This window comes from Penicillium arizonense, assembly GCF_001773325.1.
Source record: "Penicillium arizonense strain CBS 141311 chromosome Unknown PENARI_contig033, whole genome shotgun sequence".
NCBI classification, from domain to species: domain Eukaryota; kingdom Fungi; phylum Ascomycota; class Eurotiomycetes; order Eurotiales; family Aspergillaceae; genus Penicillium; species Penicillium arizonense.
The window spans coordinates 23,506-41,481 of NW_019173310.1; the positions used below are offsets into that span (position 1 = coordinate 23,506).

The window sequence follows — 17,976 nt, forward strand, 5'->3', positions numbered from 1 at the left end:
CTTTCTCCTTTCCAGCCTAACGCGGCAAGCTAAATTAGGTCATCGTCAAAATGATTCTCTTCACATTGTCTGACAATACCTAGATTTCGAGCCATGATCGGGCCCCGCTAATTGTCCCTGGTCTACCAAAAACCTACAATGCACCAGAAGATCCATCTGTCACCGTTGACTACACAGAAGAAGATTTCAATAGCCTTGGAGAAATGCAGGCGCTGGGATTTGTGGGTGAACACTCAGAGATGGTATGGTTGTGCAGGCTCAAATACGCACTCGAACAAAGCTCTGCCACGCCATCCACATCCCAGGAGAATGTTGTTCGACCATCCGTCACGTCTATAAACTATTACAACAATGACTGGGATATGGGGATACGAGATGAAGTGGATTTGTTAGAACGGCCTTCGCAGGGCATGGCCGACCACCTCGTCGGCACGTATTTCCAAATCATTCATCCTTCATTCCCGATCATTGGGAAAATGACGTTTGTAGCTCAATACCGATCATATTATTCAGATCCAACCGCACAACCCGGGAAGCAATGGTTGGCTGTGTTGAATTTCGTGTTTGCTACTGCGGCAATGCATCTATCGCCCGTGAAGAAGCTAACTGAGTACAATGAATATCCACATTTATTGTACTTTTCACGGGCGTGGATACTTAGCATGGACAAGGCGTCTATGCGGAATCATCCTAATTTGCAGCAAGTGCAGGTCGAGGGGTTAGCTGCCTTTTACCTTCTTTCACGTGGCCAAGTCAACAGGTGCTAAATTCTCGCTCTCGTATTGACCGTCCCTACGAGATTTACTAACGGCTTTTCTGCTTTAGGTCATGGAAGTGTTGTGGTATTGCGGTCCGCTCTGCTCTGATTATGGGGCTCAATCTCCGTAGTGAGAGTCAGAGTGTTGCCCCATTATCGAAAGAGATAAGGTATCGGGTGTGGTGGGCTTTGTATATGTTGGATACTTCGCTTTCTCTGATGACCGGGCGTCCTCCGGGCATTAGTGGGGTATTCTGCACAACACCGCTTCCTATACCTTTTGAGGAGGGGAATCTCCAGAGCGACCATGTCTTGCAGTACATTATAGACAAAGGTGCTCGGAGCTGCCTTATGGCAACGTTGCTTTCCAATAGGGGTGGAAATATTTCGAAGGATAGCCTGACCGAAAGTGTACCGTTAGGTTATCCAGCGTCAAGCAAACGATCACTCAAACGAAAGACTGCACTCGTTGTAGCGGAACCGCTACAACCAAACAACTCGTTGTGCTTTCTTTACGCTGCGAGTCTCACTATCTTAACGCGCAAGGCAATTGATATCCTTTACGCACCAGGTGCGGCCCATAAGCCATGGATCGAGACAGAGGTTGCGATTTCCTCATTGAACGACCAAACGGATAATTGGCTTAGTTCGCTCCCGGCTCTTTACGATTTCAAAGCCATAAGCAAAGCTAGGCCGCTGAATCGTCAATGTGCCAGCCTCGCTTTCCACTTCTATTCGACAAAGCTTTTTATCACGCAACCCTGTCTTCGCCGGCTCATTTACAGATCACCAGAAATGTCGAACGTTCCTATCGATGCCTCTGGTTCCATGACGGCCATTTGCATTCAGGCCGCAGGTCAACTACTCGAATTACTACCTGATAAGCCGGACTTGACTTGGCTGTATGGTGTTTGTCCATGGTGGTGTGCTCTCCACTATTTCATGCAGTCTATTACCATGATTTTGACTGAGTCTTTTATTCGTACGAGATTAGGGACAATTCGCACAATCAGCACCATGCCGAAGTTGCGAAAGGCTATAGCTTGGCTGAAGGAGATGTCTGAAAGAGATGTTTCTGCACAGAAAGCTTGGCTTGTTTGCTTGGATTTCATCTCACGTCATGGGTCGAAACTTGGTTTAGGTGTCGATGACAGTCTCTAAAAAGTACATCTGGTATGAGTTTGTTTGTTCCGTCGATCCTCGGATTTGCCCTGACCATTGTATGACCAGTCGATGAGCACTGGGTTTCTCTAGACAAAGGGAGAAGGAAGCAATAATAGGTCAATATTATTGGTGGAGAAAAGGACGGGGAAGGAGAGAAGCTCCGACCCTCCGAGGACTATCTCTACTCTCAGGACCATCCAGGTCACCTGACCAACTGGGTCATGTGATCTCAACATTCCCTCCATGGACCTGAGCCACTTCATCTGATGTCCTAGAAAAATTCTTCCTGCTTGACCAATTAAATCTCTCCATTTTCCAGTTGCAATTTGCATGTAATTCTCTTCATTTCGTGCTTTTTCTCAATTCATTTCACATTCCTTGGATCGCATGTAGGTTACATGCTCTCCGTGCCATTGAATTTCACTTTATGGCCTTCATTCCTAGCATCTCCAAGAATCTCTTGAATGCAATGAGGTCAAGTGCTTTGGTGAAGCCGTCAGCTGGGTTGCGCTTCGTGTCAGCTCGCTTGACGTCGATATGGCCTCTTGCCACAGCATTCTTGACGAAAAACCAGCGTATTTCAAGCCATCTGGTGCTGTTCTTGCACCCTTTCTTTGCCAAAAGTAGCTGGGTGTTAATGTTGTCGGTGAAAATGGTAATGGGGTCCTGGTATCTCGGGAGACCAAGCTGGCATGCTATCTTAGCAAGCCACTTGGCGTCTTTGGCTGGTTGATCCAGGGCACACCATTCCGCCGCAGTAGTAGATGATCCTACTACCGTCTGTTTCTTTGTAGACCACATGATCGGGGCGCCAGCGAACCACCAATTGCTGCCTTCGGTGGACTTCCTGTCCTGCCAGTCGGCATGCGAGGCATCTGCATGAGCAATAAATCTCAGCTCTTTCACTCTTCCTAGTACAATTCCTAGGTTGTCGTGCTTCTTTAGGTAGCGACCGAGGTGGATCATAGCATCGTAATCGGCATTGGTGGGCTTCGCGGAGCGGTGTTATAAACGTGTGGTGGTGTATCGGATGTCTGGTCGAGTTTTGATAGCAAGCCAATTCATCGATCCAACAACGGAGAGAAAACGGTCATAATGCGTATCGTCTAGCATCTCATCTTCCTCTCTATCTTAGCCTTTCCAGGACGGTAGGATCGGGGTGTCAACCCCTAGCATGTCGCTGCCAATATCTGCCTTCTTCAAAATTTCATGCACATAAGCTGTCTGGCTCATTGTGATAGTGCCATTGGCGTAGTCCCGGCTGAGCGCGCAGCCTAGGAAAACGGCAGGTTCACCAAGGTCTTTAATGGGAAAAAAACCCTTGATACCCTCAGCAATTTTGCTAACTTCGACATCCGTTGGTGCAGCAATAATGAAGTCATCCACGTGGACTATCAGGATGCTCATCTGGCTTCCCGAGCCTTTGGTGTAGACGCATGTATCGTCATCTAGCGGTAAGAAACCTAGCAATTGTAGCTTTTTTATCCACTTCCTGGTTCCACAGGAAGGCTGAGTCCCGTAGGCCGTACAATGCCTGATTTAGCACGCAGACCTAGTCATTCGTGGACCCTTCATCGTCGAAATACTCGAATCTAGTCGGTTGTCTCATGTAGACCGTCGTTTCTTCCTCTCTCGAAGCATTCAGGTAGGCAGCTTTGACGTCGATTTGACGCCATTTTAAACCGTAGATAGTAATGATAGATAGGACAGTTTTAACCAAACATTCCGCCACAACGGGTGCGTAGTAATCAGCTCCTTCGTCCTTCTTTTGGAAATTGCCGCAAGCTACCTAGCGGGCTTTGAAACTAATGACGAAGTCTTCCGCGTCTTTCTTGATGCTGAATCGCCATTGGCCTAGTAGCAACTAGGTCTTGCGTGGTCGGATGATCAAGCTGTACGTATTCTTTGCATTGAGGTCTTCAATTTGATCCTCTATCGCTTGCTTCCAGTATTGCTAATGGGGTGTCTTCTCGGCTTGTTTGTAGGTTGTCGGGATCTCAATTTCCGACGCGGTGAGAGGTTTTCCATTCACTATGATACGCTCCGTGGCCATCGATGCTTTGCCAGTATCTGTCCCGGCGGAGCCTTCCGTGGCGGCGGAGTTGGCTCTCGTAGCAGCCTTCCTCATTTTATATTCATGTTCCCTAATCTCAGCTTTCATCCTCGGTGCATCGGGGTCATGGTAGACCGGTCCGGGTATAGCAGCATTCTATCTCTTCGAACGGCGTGGTTGGGTTGTTTCAATTGTATTGATTGGATCAGGGCTTATGCTAATGGAAATTGGCATAGCGGAGCTCTGGCCTTGCATGTCGGTTGCTAGCAAGCGTTGCTCACTAGGAGACATGCACTGAGGTTGCTGGCTTAGAGACATGCTGTGAGGTTGCTGGCTTAGATATATGTTCTGCGGAGCTAGCATTGGGCTTTGCTCGCTAGTCATTAATAGACCTTGCTCTCTCGGAGACATAGTCTGAGGTTGCTGGCTAGCATCCTCGACCACAGTCACTGTTTCAGTGCTTTCACGGCTTGTTGTGATATCTCCTTGTGCTTGTATCGATCCTTGGCGGCTTGCCGGCTCCACAGACTCGATGACCGTCGCTTCACGAATAGGGCTGTATTCGAACGGGTATTTGTATTCACCATGGGCGCGTGGAATTGGCAATCCCGGTGGATGCTTCGGTGACTGACGACGGGGTGCCGGAGTGGGTGTGGAGTCTGGAGCAGCTGACGAGCTTTCGGTGGCTGGTTCGATGGATTTACTAGCATTTCTAGCATTCTCGGTGTCAGCGCTCATCCTAGAGAGGTTCTCATTGATTTCCTTGAGCTTCATTTCAAATGATTTCTTCTTAGCCATTTGCTGGGCCACTTCCTAGGCTCGACCTAGCGAATTCTGCGCGTCTTCAGTGTGTTGCTGGATTAGAATTGCTGGTGAGATTGCCCGTGGCCCCGGTGGCAGTCTAGCCGGCGTCTTAGGGGTCTTAGCAATGGGTAGAACTGGCTGTTTTGCCGGTATCTTAGGTGTCTCGGTAATAGATAGCATCGGTTGTCTCGGGGGTAAAATTGACGCTCTCGGGCCGTGAGATGGTCTCTCGTTGAAATGGACCTCTCTTTGTCTTCCATGCGTATGGTTCTCCTCCAATTTGACTGCGCTGGCGTGGTATTTCTTCTGACTGACGCGCTGGGATCTCCCCTAGCTGACGCGCTGGGATTTCACCTCTCACCGTCTCCGTCTGAGTGTCAACCGTCCAGGCTGGCCCCGTGGGGGGCCCTGGGGTGACGGGGTGATCAATGCAGCTTGCTGAGGCTGGCGGACCACTTTCTTCATCGGAATTCTCGGCTTCTTCACCTCTTCCTCCAAATTTGGTGGTTCACTCACTGCACTACCGCCACCGCTACCGATGGGTTCAATTGGTTTCTTCGGGCTAGTGTCAGCGGCAGTACCGTTGCCGTTTCCTTCATCATCTCCATATTGTGGGAAACCAACGTCCCTGGTGGTGTGGATTCTTCCAGTTTCAGGATCCTAGACTTTGAATTGGTGGCCATGGTCTCCGACGTAGCCCATCACGCGTACTTCGATAGCTCTCGCAGCCATTTTCTCGCTTTAGACTCGCTTAGCCTTAGGGATGTGGGCGTAAGCTTTGCTACCCTATGGTCGTAGGTGCGTGAGACTAGGCTTGGCATTAATGATATTGAGGTTCTCCCTGCATAGCTGAATAGGCGATTTTCCAGTTTTCGGGCTAGCAAGGCGGTTGATAGTGTAAATTGCTGCATCTATAGCGCGTGGCCATAGCTTCTCAGGCAGCGCGGCATCGAGTACCATTACCCTAGCCATTTCATTGACATAGCCGCCGGTGCGCTCGATGATGCTATTGGGCTCTGCAGTGTAGGGAGGTGTGAATTCGAATTTTATGCCTTTCTTCTCTGCCCACTTAATGAATTTGGTGAATTCGGTGCCATTATCTAGGCGCTAAATGCCTAGAAAGCGGCCCGTAAGCAATTTAATTCGCTTACAAAAAGTGATCATATAGTCAGAAATTGCTTCTTTCTTCTTCACGAATATTCCCTCCACAAATCTCGACATGTCATCCACAATTGGCACCCAATATCGCTCACCATAGGGTCCGAGAGGTGTCATTGTCTGAGTATCTACGTGGAATTTCCATGCAGCGTCCTGGCAGCGAAGTTGTAGGGTTCTCGAGACCTCACGGACTGATTTGCCTTTCATGCAGGCATCGTAGTTAAATTCCTGATCTTCGAGAGTATCACCTTTCTAAATAAGTTCGGCATCCTTTATGGTAGCCGCAACTTTTGGCTTGCCAGCGTGGCTAAGGCATCGGTGTATTTCCAGTGCTTTCAAAGGTCGAAAAGCCTTCCCGATGTCATGGTCATCAATTACAATAGCTGATTCACTTCCGATAGCTTCCTTATGGTAGCTTACACCTTTCTTCGGTCCAATGATGTATGGGGTTCTGGAGGCGGTGCTAACACATGCAAAGGTTGATCCGTCGGCATTTTCAAGTTTCTTAGTGCGTGAATTGTAATGCATTCCGTATGCTTTGCTAAATGCTCGGTAGACAGCAGCTTGTTGCCGATCGGGACTGAGGTGTCAAGGTATCCTTTCACCAATGCTTTATTGATACGTCCGTTAGGCAGCTCGGCACGGATAAGAAGTATTCCCCATCCGCTAGACTTAGTGAGCTTGCTATAGACGTCGCTGTAAGCATATCGCATTTGGCCTGCGTCCCACTGGTGGTATTCGACAAAGTCATTGATGTTGCCGGTGATAGACTTGGTGGCACCACTATCTAGCAACCAACCGTCTTCACCTGCCTTTCCGGCCGAAAAACCGTCCCCCGCTTTTTCAGCAATAGAACCAGTTATAGCCTCAATAACAGTGATGGTCTGATCCTCCTCGGCAAGCGTTTCAATAGCCAATGAGACTCTGCCCTTGCTGTCCTTACGGTCACGAAGCGCTACCGAGAGAGACTAGCAGCTTGTTGGCAGGTCCCACTCGCAGTCAGGGTTCTCCGCGAGGTAGAATCATTGCTTGGCAGTATGTGGCCCAAATCCGCAAAAACTGCAAAAACCATCGATACGTTGTTTCTCAGCTTCACGGCATTCCTTCGCGTATCTGTAGATATCCTTTCCTTTCGGGGATGCGTTCCGGGCTGATGCGATGCCGGTTAAATTGCCGTAAGAGCTTCCACGATCGGCGTGCTCTTTATGCGATAATCCATTGTTTCCACCTCCTCCGCGTCCACGGCCACGCTGGCTGCCACGGTTGTATCCACCACGGCCACGGCCACGGCCTCTTCCTCGGCCGGCATAGTCGTGTCGGTCGGAAGCATAGGTCTTCTGAGACGTAGGATCACTGGTCTCGCGTCGGTCGGCTTGGCGGGCTGATTTCTCACGCGCCGAGCTAATCTAGTTGGTTGAGATAGAGACAGCAAGTTGACGTGCCTTAATCAGCATTTCCTTGCATTTCCTGTCGAACTCTTCCTGAGTCATTTCTTGTGGATTCGCCACTTTTTGCAATGCCTCCTTCATAAAAGCCATGCCCGGGAGCTCTTCCTCGACCTCACGGAGCATTATTGCAATGGCGTGAAATGGCAATGGCGCTAGCTTGACACGGCGTAGGACGCTGATCTGCCTCTGATAACTCGTGATGTATTCCTCTGCGGAGCTAAAGTGCTCTCTCTTCATGTCCGCGAGCTTGTAAATGTCGATCATCAGGTTGTCTGATCTCTCTCCTCCCCGCGCATAGCTAACGAGCTCATCAAAAAGAATATCGGCCATCTTTGGTCTCTCTGCGAGGCCTGCGAGGCGAGTTCTTGTATCTTTGTCTACCTAGAGGCCCATCAATCTTCCTACTGATGCTGACCAGTATGACCATCTACGGTAAGATGGGTCATCGATTTCTGGCCGAGGCAACGATAGGTTGATTAAGTCTCCGAGTATCATTGGTTCTAGCGTGTCCTCCACTTGCATCATCCATTCAGTCGGATCGGTCTCCGTACTAGACAGTTTTTCGATAGCAGATAGATCACACTTTGGCGGTTTTGGTAGGCGTGAGCCTTGATGATGAACGACGCCTGCAGCTGCGCCTACTGGCTCGTCACCAATGTCGAAGGTGTCTCCGACATCTAATTCAGGGTACCTCGAGTCGTCACCCGGGGTATTTCTTTCATTTCTACCGCGGTCCATGGCGGCGGCATCGGACATGATGTCTGATGCTTCTCTCTTTGTTTCTTTGTTTCTTCGTATTCGTAGGTAGGGCTCGGAGGTGTGGGGTGCTCAGGGGTGGGGCTGCTTTAAGGCTTCCGATAGGTTTATCAGACCCACCGGCAGCGACACGGCTTGCTTGGCGGCCCTGGTTGGACCGTAAAGCTTGGCGTGCTTGTGAATAACCTCAAAAATCGAGCAGAGGGGTCATAACCTCTTGACAGGGGGAAAGAAACAAAAAATAACGATAGTTCATTGGTTGAGAGACGAACGGGGAAGGAGAGAAGCTCCGACCCTTCGAGGACTATCTAACTACTCTCAGGACCATCCAAGGTCACATGACCTGGTTGGTCATGTGATCTCAACAAAAAGCCCCTTTTTCTTAACTCGCCCAAGGTCTCACATTGAAGCAAAACATGCTTCGGCGTTTGAGAGCCCTCTCCACAGGGGGATTTGTCGGACTCCACTTCATTGATCTTGTACAAGAAGTGTCTTAGCGCGATGCGCATCGACCTTAGTTGTATCATGATCGAAGACCCTGGCTTCGATAGGCATTCGTATAGACGCAGGGTCTTCTTACTTGGCCACTCTACTTTTCGCTTTGATCCAATGATATTTGTATTGGCCTTGTTGTCGCTGATGGTCCTAGCCAATGCCATCTCGATGCCGCTGAACTCGGCAGCGTACACCGTGGACTGGCTCTCTGTACCGAGATGTCTGCGGTCGGAGATGACGGTATCCCCGTCATGGATGTTGACGGCAGCTGCACCAATGTGGCCTTCGAGGCCACTGCCGTCAGTGTATGTTATTGAGAAGGTCTCACTTCCTTCCTGTGTCCTCTTTCGTTGGATAATAGAGTCATGGGTTGCTAATGCAGCCTCCGAGGGTTCCATAAAGCATGAGATTCGTCTCTCCCAGGGTGGCAGTACAAATGCAACCTTTTCCTCCCATTTCTCCGCACAGTCCTTGTTCTTTATGCTCGATTTAAGCGGTCCCTTCTTCCAAACCAGTGCTTCCAGAGGTGTCCATCCACCTTCTCGGCGTTCAGCCGGCTTCCTGCCTATTTTTGCCGAACGGGGAGAGGCCCACTGAGGTCCAGTGAGAATGCGAATGGCGCATTCTTCAATGCTTTGTTGTAGGCGTAACTTCATGGGTAGTAGGAAGAGTTCGATGTCGAGCGCGGCAGTGGAGATGCTCTTGAAAGCTCCACTCAATCAGAATCGCCGCGCGCTTTTGAAGCTTTATAAGCTCATTGACCAGTCGAGCCATTTCCCAGGCTGGCATCTGGCGCGCGGCAGGGCAGTACCAGGCAGAAATACCCCATAAGGCTTGTGGTACATTGACAGCCTGATAGAGCTTACGCATAGACATCAGGGATGCACCCCACGTAGACCCTGAAATTGTTAAAGATCACATGACCTGGTTGGTCATGTGACCCTGGATGGTCCTGAGAGTAATTAGTCCTTGATGGGTCGGAGCTTCTCTCCTTCCCTGTCCGTCTCTCAACCAATGAACTATCGTTATTGCTTGTTTCTTTCCTCCTGTAAAGAGCTTCTGACATGCGTCTGCATTTCTCCTCAAGTTCGGCGTTCGTCACCCTGAGATCAGTGTTTTGGATATATTTACCTCCGCATACTCTGTAAAGTCCTCCGCCCAGGAGATAATCGTTCGTAACCTCGCTGTGTTTTCCTATATAATTCCGATAGGAAAATAAAGGGTCTCCTTTGTGCTGATCCGGCAGTTGATACCTTGGGAATCAAGAAGCCCTGAAGCAGTGGGTGTTGGATGAAACAAATAGTAAGATTCTTCTCCATTTTACCAGACAAGGTCTACTGTTCACAGAAGGAAATTACGTGGCTTTCCATGGAGTGTCGCGAGTATGATACGATACGGTAGCCAACATAGGTCAAAACAATTGGCATAACTATCTCCCTAAATCTGGCAATTTGTAAGGGAACCTGAGTACAAAAGCAAGAAGTATCATGGAATAACAAAAGCCACGCGTCCACTGCAGCATTCACTCCGACATGGGCTTTCGCTTAGTCAAAGCATCTCTCTTCAATTCCGACAATAAAAATTAGCTCCACATTGCGTTCATCACCAATAAGTCATTGGTACGCCAACAGGATGCTTTAAGAGTAAGTGTATGTCTGAGCACCACTAGTACCTCCAGGGCTTACAGCCGTGACTTCAACGGCTCCAACCCCGGAAGGTGCAACTGCACTGATTGAGCTGTCACTGAGAATAGTGAATACAGTTGGGTTGGCTCCAAAGAACACATCAGTGGCTGCCAAGAAGCCCGTTCCAGTAAGAGTCACATTATTGCCGCCCGCGATGGCTCCGCCAGTAGGCGACAAGCTTGTAAGGGTCGGTGCGTCAACATATTGGAATATGGCGCCGTTGCTGGTGGCAGAAGCGGTGTCAACTGTCAGAGCAGTAGTCCCTGCTGCGCCAGCAGGGGAGGTTGCAGTTACCGTATTGTCAGAGATAACGGTAAAGGCGGTTGCTGCAGTTGTCCCAAAGAATACATCAAGGGTATTGATCAAGCCTGCCCCGGTGATGGTCACAACAGTGTCCCCGCCAATCGGTCCGGAAGCAGGAGTGACAGAACCAATAACTGGAGACGGCACGAAGCTGAAGCTAAGCGAGTTGTTTGTGCCGCCTGGTGTGGTAATACTGACAGGAACCATGCCAACAACGTGTGCAGGTGTGACGACATCCACTTCAGTGTCGCTAGCAACTGTAAAGCTTGCAGTGGTGGTTCCGAATTTCACACCGGTGGTACCGTCGAGATTAGTGCCAGTGATGGTAACAATATTGCCGCCAGCTGCGACGCCTTCAGAAGAAACGACCGCTGTAGGTGCAGGTGCAGCAATGTAAGTGTAATCGAATCCTGTACTGGTACCAGCAGGTGTTGTGACTAGTACAGAGGCAGTCCCAGCAGTACCTGCTGGAGTGACAGCGGTTATTTGAGTGGGTGATAAGATGGTGAAAGAACTGGCTGCAATGCCAGCGAACGTAACTGCTGTGGCACCGTTGAGGTTCGAACCCGCGATGGTTACAGTATTCCCACCAGATACCGGCCCGGACGCTGCTGGGGTAAGCCCTGTGATGGTAGGCGCTGGATCAGTTGCATAGGTATAGGTAGGGCCACCGGTACTAGTACCACCAGGTCCGGTGACGAAAACATTGACGGCGCCGCCACCTGGTGGAACGACCGCGTTTATCACTGTGCTGGAGACCACAGTGAATGAGGTGGCAGGAGTTAAGCCAAATCTCACAGCCGAGGCGTACGTGAAACCAGTGCCACTGATGACCACAGTATTTCCGCCTGCAGTAGGGCCGGTATCAGGGCTCACACTGTTGGCGACAGGAGCTGCTACCCCATTATAGGTGTATGGAATAGTGCCACTGGTACCGGCTGCATTGGTCACACTGACCGTTGAGTTTCCTGCTGTACCTGCTGGGGCGACCGCAGCAACTTGAGTAGAGGAAAGGACAGCGAAGCTGCTGGCAGCAGTAGTACCGAAGGTGACACCAGTAGTAAACTGAAGGTTTGTGCCATTGATTGTAACAGTGTTCCCACCTGATACTGGCCCGCTAGTTGGAGAAATGGAAGTAATGACAGGAGCAGCAACAGTGATATAAGTGAAATTCACTGGTTGGGTGCTGGTACCGCCTGCAGTGGTTACCACAACCCGGGCTGCACCGGCAGCATGAGCTGGAGATACGACGGAGATCGATGTGGCGGTGCTTGAGTTAACGGTAGCAGCAGTGCCGCCAAACGTAACTGTTGTGGGGGTGGCCAGATTGGTGCCAGTGATAAGGACAGTTGTGCCGCCAGAATTAGGGCCCGAGGTAGGACTAATTCTAGTAATAGTAGGTGCAGACATTGTTGATCAGGATAATCAAGCGTTGAGCTGAAAGAAATGTAGTGGTGTACGTAAGTGCAAACAAGCTCTCTGCTCTGTTTTGAAGTTGAGGAGAAATGAACTGGATGGCATTGCGTCCTTTAAGTACACGTAAAGATAAATAATATATGCAAAATAATGGCGATAATCACAACGAGTTGTGAAAGCAGGCAGTCATGCGACGTGAGCCAGGTTAGTCTCGTTCCATGACATTGCCCTCGAGGGTCGAGATGCGTCAGTCTGCTGTCACATTTCTGATCTAGCTATGGAATTGCTGACGCCTAGGCAAGAGTAACCCGACCCCATGACTATGGCCTCGAGTGTCGAGATGCGTCAGTCTGCTTCCACTTTCCTAATCTGGCTATGCAATTGCTGACGACTAGGCAAGAGTAACCCGACCCCATGACCATGGCCGCGAGTGTCGAGATGCGTCAGTCTGCTGTCACATTCTTGATCTAGCTATGCAATTGCTGACGCTGAGACAAGAGTAACCCGACCCCATGACCATGGCCGCGAGTGTCGAGATGCGTTAGTCTACTGCCCCATTCTAGATCTGGTGGTGCAATTATCTGACGCTGAGGCAAGAGTAATCTAACCCTATGACGGTGGCCCTCGAGCCCCTGCCCTACACCCACGGCCCCTCCACCCACAGCCCTCTACCTGCACACCCCCCATATTAGACATGTGCCACATGGTCCATGGTTTTCCCAGATCTTTAGTCCTCGTCGCGGTCATTTCCGGCCTTGCAACAATCGGTTAGTATCTGGTATAGACGGTCGCCCGCCGAGGTCGGTCATCCCTATGCCGTGGTCTACTCAGGCCTTCGGTCACCCTACATCGTACCAACAATGCAACGAACGCACCTTTCATTAAATGGTACACTATAGAGGCCTCCCATGGGCTGTGCCGAGGTCTACCCTGGGCAAAGGATCTCGCCGTTGTGAAGGTTCTAATGTCGAATCCTTCGATACTCTCTGTGTGATTCTATCATTTCGCCATGTTATGCAGGCTCGGTTTCCTGGTTATTATTATTCCATGACTAAAGGGAACAGGCTATAGCGGTGCACTTCTACCAGTACGGAGGGGACTATAATTTCCACGAAGAAATAGTGGCATTCCGGATATCTAAAGTAAGCGTTCTGACTATTGCCGATTAAAGACGTAATATGAAAGAAAAGCCAAAACAAAAACAAGAGTGGACGACCATTTAAGAATCATCAGATCAACCAGGGAATTCCCACCGACAGTAATGCTATTGGGCTGTAACGTCGTCATCCCCCGTAACGGCTTCAATACGGAGCTTTTCCTCGTTTTCTGCGAAAACAGCGGCTGAACCGACTATATGTCGTGCACACCGCCCTAGTTATGGCGCTTAGGGGAAGTATCGACAGGCATGACTTGTCAAATTCCTTGGCACTATTGGTCAGGCTATCAGTGTTTATATATGTTAAAAGACAGCGGTAGATTTACCTCTTTCCCGTTGTTGCAGCAAGCTTAGGTCACGTTCGGAATGTTACGAAGCTGCTCATTGGCTGGATATTTTCAATCAGCCGTCCGTAATCTTCGTCTCCGGGCAAACGCAGGCGAGAGAAGGAAGAAAGAGGGAAGAGAACAAACGGGAGATACCCAAGAGGTTGCCGACAAGGGTCCCAACAGACAATCCGGAAGCCCCGCAGACGGGATTGGAGAGCGAGGACTTACCGGTCAATGTTTCGGTGATAGTGCTGAGCAAACCAAGGTCACCGTCCGAACTGCCGTTTCACTCGTCAACCACTTGCGTGCAGCAAGAAATAGTCAAACCGCCACACTTCTGCTACATGGGGGTCAGGTCATGCCTGTTGCCCGAGAAATGCTCCGCATGCAGAGCAGCAGCGGCGAAAGGAAGAGTAAAGGCACTCGCAAAAGTGGACTTCATTTTGCAAATTGGGCTTAGTTTGGATAGGAGAAATAAGTCCGACAGCTCGAGCTGGATGTCAAGGACAGTAGCAAGTGATAACAAAGCCGATGATAGTACAAAATGGAACAAAATGGAACAAAACCTCCGAGCGATTTCTGTCGATCTTTACATATCTTGCTATATATAGACAAATCGAAGAAGACGCTCCCTCCAGGTTACTACGGATAGATCTCAATACACTGGTATGAAAATCAGCATTCCACTCACGGATAATTCATGGATAAGTAAGTGCGAGGTATGAGAAAGGGGGTCGGTCACATAGTAGAAAGCTTACACTATATATATTATGCGTGCCAATTAAGTACACGCACAAAGATTGCGACGAAGAGACTAGGCATTTACTACCCTGGAACTTGTTTTCATTTCATTCCTTTAGAGACAAATAGACCAGAATTCCTATAAGCCTCCTCGGGAGGCTATAAAAATGGTTTCCATGAAGCCTAGATGCCCTGTTCCGACCCTCAGCATCCGTAGTCTACAGACTTACTGAATTCGATAATTGGAAGGGGCATCTAATCATACTGCCGCGCGTCTATCTCCTTGAAGAGGCTATTCTTGAGGAGCAAACATTTACTGTTCATCTATTTGGCCTACAGCAACGCACTATACTGTTTACTGAGGTATGTGCAGCACGTATCTAACCTTTGCAAGAAGAGTTGGCTTTTATCTACGATCAAAATGGGTGCGTGATTAGAAATCCTTCGCGTGAGCCTAATACGATGCTAGGTATGAGTACAGGGCTCACTAAGCACTACCTTCTGTTAATAACTAAATCGGGTATAGGCTGACTTAGAACTAGATTGCATCTCTTTATTTCGAGGGATTTGCCCCACAGGGAAGATATATCTAGGTACTTTGGATGTTTACAGCAATAAGCGTGATGGTTCATTTCGCAGATGGATTGATTTCAGTAAATTATCTTCCGTTTTCTGAACCCGAGCCCCCTAGAGCAAAGTTGTGAGCCATTTGGGTGGACGGATAATATAAGCGTCCCACGGCTATCGTGTGGCGTAATTAGTGGGTTGCACGTAATTCGCGCCCTGCGGGAACTAGCGGCGGACCGAGGACAGACCCACGATCGACGCAACCCAAGCCCCTTGGAGCAAAGTTGTGACCCATTTGGGTGGGCGGATAATATAAGCGTCCCGGCTATCGTGTGGCGTAATTAGTGGGCTGCACATAATTGGCGCCCTGCGGGAACTAGCGGCGGACCGAGAACGGACCCACCATCGACCGCATCCCAAGCCGCCTCCCACAAACACCCAAGAAACGACGACAAGCTACTCCCTTGCAGAATTTTAGCCCGTAGCGCCTTTCAAACCAACTTCTTGAGTCCCAGAGTTTCTGAAAAGAACGGTTGCTGGAGCTTCCTTTCATGGCTGGAAGGTCGTAGTTAGATCCCATAAAGTCGATATCTGGGAAACTCTCTGAATCCTACACTGGAAAGCCGTTTACTGTGGCCAAGAAGATTGCATGTAGAAAGGTCAAATTATGCGCACAACCTATAGCTAGGCACATACTACCCTATTTGCCTCCTGAGACTTACTCCGTCATTGATGCGACGTGGAGGAAATAGTGCCATTTCGCGCTGTAAAATATGTTTGACACAATAGATTACTCGAATAAATCGGCTAAAGCGCGGAACAGGTAGGCGGACAATGGATACCACGACTTTCTTCCCATATTTCAAAGATAACCATTGAACGGGCGGAATTTGAATAATGACCTAATTGTGACAGTAACTTCCAACGACAGTTGGCTTCGAGGAAACTTGCTAACCATGCTGGCAGCCATAATTTACCCCCCTGTTGAAGTTCGCTATTCTTGAACTTAGGTCCGCTATGCACCCCCTCAAGGTCCTGCTCTATCTTGTTGCTTGAAGCTTGGTAATAATAATACTGAAGAAGTCAATATCCCTCCCTCGTAAGATGGGATGTTTCCCGAGACATATGTATCGCGAGGCAAGGAACACCAGGAAGCCCGATGCATCGGCTAAGAATATAAAAGTCTGATCCACCGCCTGAGGTCGTATACTTAAAGAAAAAATTCTGCGTCGCACATTTTTCAGTCGCTTGCTTTTTTTGTGAGGCTTGATACACGACAACCTCTTCACCAGCGGACAGACATCCTGCTTGGGTTAGACCGACTTGTTCCGTAAGGCGGAATGGCGGTCCGTTCGAAACAGTCGGGGGCACCCACCAGTTACCATTATATTCTTAGCGAGGAGAAACGAACTCAGATTAAACACAAATCAATGATTGCTCTCTCAGTTCCACCTTCTAAAACAGGGTCCCTAGGCCAAGCGAGTTCTAGAACCTTTTAGGTACTAAGACTTACGTCCTAGAATCACGGTGGTTCTAGGATAAGTAGTGCTGGTCAAGGCTGGGGTTGGACCCCTATCGTGTACCATTTGAAAAAAGGTGCGTTCATTGCATTGGTGGTGCAATGTAGGGTGACCGAAGGCCTGAGTAGACTATGGTACGGGGATGACGGACCTCGGCGGGCAACCGTCCATACCAGATACTAACCGATTGTTGGAAGGCCGGAAATGACCGGGATGAGGACTAGAAATCTGGGGAAACCAGGGGCCAAGCGGCACATGTCTAATATGGGGGGTGTGCAGGTAGAGGGCTGTGGGTAGAGGGGCCGTGGGTGTAGGGATAGGGCTCGAGGGCCACGTCATAGGGTTAGATTACTCTTGCCTTAGCGTCAGCAATAGTATAGCTAGATCTAGAAAGTGGCAGTAGAACTGACGCATCTCGACACTAGAGGCCATAGTCATGGGGTCGGGTTACTCTTGCTTAGGCGTCAGCAATTGCATAGCCAGATTAGGAAAGTGGCAGCAGACTGACGCATCTCGACACTAGAGGCCATAGTCATGGGGTCGTGTTACTCTTGCCTAGGCGTCAGCAATTGCATAGCTAGATCAAGAATGTGACAGCAGACTGACGCATCTCGACACTCGCAGCCATAGTCATGGGGTCGTGTTACTCTTGTCTCAGCGTCAGCAATTCCATAGCTAGATCAGAAATGTGACAGCAGACTGACGCATCTCGACCCTCGAGGGCAATGTCATGGAACGAGACTAACCTGGCTCCCGTCGTATGACCGCCTGCTTTCACAACTCGTTGTGATTATCGCCATTATTTTGCAAATATTATTTATCTTTACGTGTACTTAACGGAAGCAATGCCATCCAGTTCATTTCTCCTCACCTTCAAAACAGAGCAGTGAGCTTGTTTGAACTTACGTACACCACTACATTTCTTTCAGCTTAACACTCAGGTTGCTGAAGTTGCGCTAGCAGGTGTAACAACAGGCACAATGGTCAGTACGACCAACGGCGCTGGTCTCAGTGGCAGTCCATCATACAACTACAATGGGGTGGCCACCCTAGCTACTCCCGTTGTCAGCAGTGTGAGCCCAACCAGCGGCCCTGCTGCCGGCGGAAATACTGTATCCATCTTCGGTTCTGGTTTCACAAACGCCACGGCTGTGGCTTTCGGCTCACTTGCTGCCACCTCATTCACTGTCGTCTTAGCCTCATTGATAACTGCTGTTGCTCCCCAAGGCCCTAGTGGTGGCGGTAGCGTCTCTGTCCATGTCACCGGACCTGGTGGTACTAGTACCAGTGGCCCTACCTATACCTATATAGCTGCTCCCGTCGTTAGCAGTGTGAACCCAACCAGCGGCCCTGCTGCCGGCGGAAATACTGTATCCATCATCGGCTCTGGTTTCACAAACGCCACGGCTGTGGCTTTCGGCTCAGTTGCTGCCACCTCATTCACTGTGGTCTCTGCCACACTGATAACCGCTGTTGCTCCCCCGGGCCCTAGTGGTGGCAGCAGCGTCTCTGTCCGTGTCACCGGACCTGGCGGTACTAGTACCAGTGGCCCTACCTATACCTATATAGCTGCTCCCGTCGTTAGCAGTGTGAACCCAACCAGCGGCCCTGCTGCCGGCGGAAA

The 17,976-nt window shown here is 49.7% G+C and overlaps 7 protein-coding genes across 7 annotated transcripts in view; 2 read left to right on the forward strand and 5 right to left on the reverse strand.

Moving 5' to 3' along the window:
* The window catches only part of PENARI_c033G09546 (uncharacterized protein), a gene marked incomplete at both ends in the record, with an annotated part of 2,537 nt that extends 619 nt beyond the window's left edge, over window positions 1-1,918 (forward strand). Inside the window, 2 exons of the mRNA XM_022636658.1 lie at window positions 84-481; window positions 1,132-1,918. Coding sequence (XP_022483510.1) covers window positions 84-481; window positions 1,132-1,918 — 1,185 coding nt within the window. The remainder of the gene's footprint in view (window positions 1-83; window positions 482-1,131) is intronic.
* Window positions 1,919-2,341: 423 nt separating this feature from the next.
* Window positions 2,342-4,772, reverse strand: PENARI_c033G09520 (Ty1/Copia family ribonuclease HI; the record flags this gene model as incomplete). Its single annotated transcript, XM_022636656.1, has 3 exons — window positions 2,342-2,911; window positions 3,089-3,369; window positions 4,256-4,772. The coding sequence occupies 3 exons, from the start codon at window positions 4,770-4,772 to the stop codon at window positions 2,342-2,344; spliced, it is 1,368 nt and encodes a 455-aa protein (XP_022483504.1).
* Window positions 4,773-5,135: 363 nt separating this feature from the next.
* PENARI_c033G02360 (uncharacterized protein) lies at window positions 5,136-5,510 on the reverse strand (the record flags this gene model as incomplete). Its single annotated transcript, XM_022636624.1, has 2 exons — window positions 5,136-5,438; window positions 5,490-5,510. The coding sequence occupies 2 exons, from the start codon at window positions 5,508-5,510 to the stop codon at window positions 5,136-5,138; spliced, it is 324 nt and encodes a 107-aa protein (XP_022483505.1).
* Window positions 5,511-5,564: 54 nt separating this feature from the next.
* PENARI_c033G08509 (uncharacterized protein) lies at window positions 5,565-8,140 on the reverse strand (the record flags this gene model as incomplete). Its single annotated transcript, XM_022636652.1, has 6 exons — window positions 5,565-5,878; window positions 6,032-6,188; window positions 6,407-6,891; window positions 7,006-7,342; window positions 7,445-7,734; window positions 7,816-8,140. 6 exons carry the CDS (start codon window positions 8,138-8,140, stop codon window positions 5,565-5,567), a joined length of 1,908 nt encoding a protein of 635 aa, XP_022483482.1.
* Window positions 8,141-8,608: 468 nt separating this feature from the next.
* Window positions 8,609-9,511, reverse strand: PENARI_c033G01313 (uncharacterized protein; the record flags this gene model as incomplete). Its single annotated transcript, XM_022636618.1, has 3 exons — window positions 8,609-8,616; window positions 8,721-9,336; window positions 9,398-9,511. 3 exons carry the CDS (start codon window positions 9,509-9,511, stop codon window positions 8,609-8,611), a joined length of 738 nt encoding a protein of 245 aa, XP_022483507.1.
* A 761-nt stretch (window positions 9,512-10,272) lies between these two features.
* On the reverse strand, window positions 10,273-12,033 carry PENARI_c033G06413 (beta strand repeat-containing protein; the record flags this gene model as incomplete). The annotated part of the gene is made up of 1 exon (XM_022636642.1): window positions 10,273-12,033. The coding sequence occupies one exon, from the start codon at window positions 12,031-12,033 to the stop codon at window positions 10,273-10,275; it is 1,761 nt and encodes a 586-aa protein (XP_022483526.1).
* A 5,299-nt stretch (window positions 12,034-17,332) lies between these two features.
* Window positions 17,333-17,938, forward strand: PENARI_c033G04176 (IPT/TIG domain-containing protein; the record flags this gene model as incomplete). The annotated part of the gene is made up of 1 exon (XM_022636634.1): window positions 17,333-17,938. A coding segment is annotated over one exon (606 nt), but the record flags the coding sequence as incomplete, so codon positions are not given.
* Between the last annotated feature and the right edge of the window lie 38 nt (window positions 17,939-17,976).